Raw genomic sequence first — 2,910 nt, forward strand, 5'->3', positions numbered from 1 at the left:
GTATTTTCATTGTCATTGCAGTATGAACATGTTATTTAGCAATGGGCACCGAAACGTGCTATGAAATGCCAGAGTGCAGAATTCAGCACTCAACAAAACTCTGGTGTTTCAGCGATGACTTATCTGAACGCCTTTGATTGGCCATTGCATTAATAAACTCAATGGATTCGTATGTTATTGGTTGTAATGCTCACCGCTGTAAAAACAAAAAAACAAACAAAAAATATTTCGTTTTATTTGTTGGCCCTAATATGCACAGTTAATTATTCATTTATTTATCATAAGTAATCATCATTGCTAAAAAACATTTTAAATAAAAAAACTCCACTGTTATCACACTTAGCAGAATTTCCTCATATCATGCAGGACTATTAGAAAGGCAAAATCAATGCAAATCAGTGGATATGTCTGCTATAATAGGATAGGTGTGTTAAGGCCAATTGGAGCTAAACTCTGCAGGGCATTGGCCCTCCAGGATCTAGTTTGGAGACCCCTGTCCTACAGAGTTGTTACTTTGCACATGCTTTTTGATCATTACTAATAATAATGTAAAATGATTTTCTTAGAATAGGAGATATGCTGTCTCTCGCATCACATACATTATCAATAGTTAAGTATGTGGTCTTGAAGAGGATCCTTTTTTTTCTCTCACTTGGACTCGAAACTTTTGGACTTGGACTTGACTTGTCTTGACTCGGTCTCGACTAGTCCTGGTCTTGGACTTGTCTTGGACTCGACAAAGCTGGACTTGACTACAGCTCTACCAGGACCACAACACCAGTCATAAGGATCAATTTTGTGAAATTGAGATTTGCTGAAAGCTGAATAATTAAGTTTTCCATTGATGTATGGTTTGTTAGAATAGGACAATATTTAGTTGAGATACAACTATTTGAAAATCTAAATATTGAGAAAATCACCTTTAAAGTTGTCCAAATGAAGTCCAAAAAGTACAAAATATATTCATGGAACATGATCTTTACTTAATATCCTAATGATTTTTGGCATAAAAAAAAAAGATCATTTTGACCCATACAATGTATAAGGATCAATTTTGTGAAATTGAGATTTGCTGAAAGCTGAATAATTAAGTTTTCCATTGATGTATGGTTTGTTAGAATAGGACAATATTTAGTTGAGATACAACTATTTGAAAATCTAAATATTGAGAAAATCACCTTTAAAGTTGTCCAAATGAAGTCCAAAAAGTACAAAATATATTCATGGAACATGATCTTTACTTAATATCCTAATGATTTTTGGCATAAAAAAAAGATCATTTTGACCCATACAATGTTTTTTGCCTATTGCCACAAATATACCCATGCTACTTAAGACTGGTTTTGTGGTCCAGTGTCCCATATATTGCCTTGGGAAATAAAATAAAATAAAAATTGTTCTATAGTTTTTTTTAAATTATAGTTGAAAGAAATAACATAATATTGCATTTGGTTATTTTTTCATTATTAAAAATGATATTAGGGGGTTACTGGATTGGCTGCAAATGTCCTATAAATGTTGGATTCTAATTATATTCACCCTCCATGTCACAATAGACCATGCCACAGTTCAGAGAATTGCACTCAACCCAGTGAGAGCTCAAAAGCATAGTTCTAGCTTACCCGAGGACAGCTTTTGTAAGGCCTCAGTGGGCGATCGGTCCATCTCATTCATTTAAAACGCAGAGGCTAGGTCTCACAGGACAGGTAGTAGGTGCCAAACATTGAGTGAGTATTTCCTATCCCAAACCTTGACAACAGCCTTGCTATTTTACAATAATAGGGTGCAGGCAACCTTGATGATAATTTGACAGATGACAGTGTGTTAAGAGAAGGCCAAGAGAGCCTTTACAGGCCATTCTCACTAATTCAGTGAAATAAACAACTGAATTATACATGAATCACACAGCAGGTCTGAAACATTGCTGGGCTTTATCTGAATGAGCTGGCCCAGGTCATGTTGCTAAACTGTACTATTAGAAAAGGCCATATCAATGCTTCAATCGGTCAATGCAAAAACACACAGAGACTGATAGAGATGGAACAGTTTACTGTGAGGCCTGGACTGGAATGGAAAGGAAACTGTCAATAACACATTAATAGATAATTTGAGGATTACAGTGGACGCATCAACCACCAGCCGCAGCCGCAGATTCACAGCTTGATCGCCGCGGCGAATAGCGGTCGTCTAACCGGTCGTCTACTCTAGAGGGCGCAGTGAGCTCCATATTTATTGTCAGCAGCGTGTTTATGTAGTCTACCTGATCACCAGCGGCGTTGAGCCCATTTAGTCCCACATTATAATGCTAAAATTCCTACAAGTGTAAATAATTCAAACCAGAGTTCTTTTATTTTAGTTTGTTTTAGATAATTATGACTAACTTAAAATTAGGAATCAAATTAAGTTTGTAACCAGCCATTAAACAAAGAAGATTAAATCAAATCAGAGAGAAATAAAAAATATTTGACATCCTGGGTACGCACGTCAACAGCAACATCTTGGAAACATCTTGGAAAGGTCTTTTTTTTTTTTTACATTTTGCAAGTAACATCTGAAATTGAAATACAGATTGTTAAAATACAGTGACAATTGGAATTAACAATGAGTAAGAATAATTCATTTGTTGTGAGGGATTTAGATTATTAACAAAAACATGTCAACATAAGTAGGCTTATACAAAAAATATATATATATGTTTTATTTTTGTTTTGACTCAAGGGAAAAAACACACCTAATAGGCAAATTGTATCTCTAACAGAAGACTCAATGATCTTTTTATTTACACAGGGAATAAGCCACGTTTTAATTCAGAGAAAAATACAATAAAATTTGGATTAGCAGTTGTAACTTTAGACTTGTGGATATGACCTTTTCCAAGCAAGCACACGATTTGAACAGCATTATCTAGAA

General features: G+C 34.9%; 1 protein-coding gene across 1 annotated transcript in view; it reads left to right on the forward strand.

Annotated features, from left to right (window-relative positions):
- LOC107581498 (X-linked retinitis pigmentosa GTPase regulator-like) overlaps positions 1–2,609 on the forward strand; it is a 30,317-nt gene extending 27,708 nt beyond the window's left edge. Inside the window, exons 11-12 of the mRNA XM_016267079.1 lie at positions 2,217–2,221; positions 2,601–2,609. Of these exons, the coding sequence (XP_016122565.1) occupies positions 2,217–2,221; positions 2,601–2,609 (14 nt within the window). The remainder of the gene's footprint in view (positions 1–2,216; positions 2,222–2,600) is intronic.
- Positions 2,610–2,910: the final 301 nt, after the last annotated feature.

This window comes from Sinocyclocheilus grahami, unplaced genomic scaffold (assembly GCF_001515645.1).
Source record: "Sinocyclocheilus grahami isolate Dianchi unplaced genomic scaffold, SAMN03320097.WGS_v1.1 scaffold3.1, whole genome shotgun sequence".
NCBI classification, from domain to species: Eukaryota; Metazoa; Chordata; class Actinopteri; order Cypriniformes; family Cyprinidae; genus Sinocyclocheilus; species Sinocyclocheilus grahami.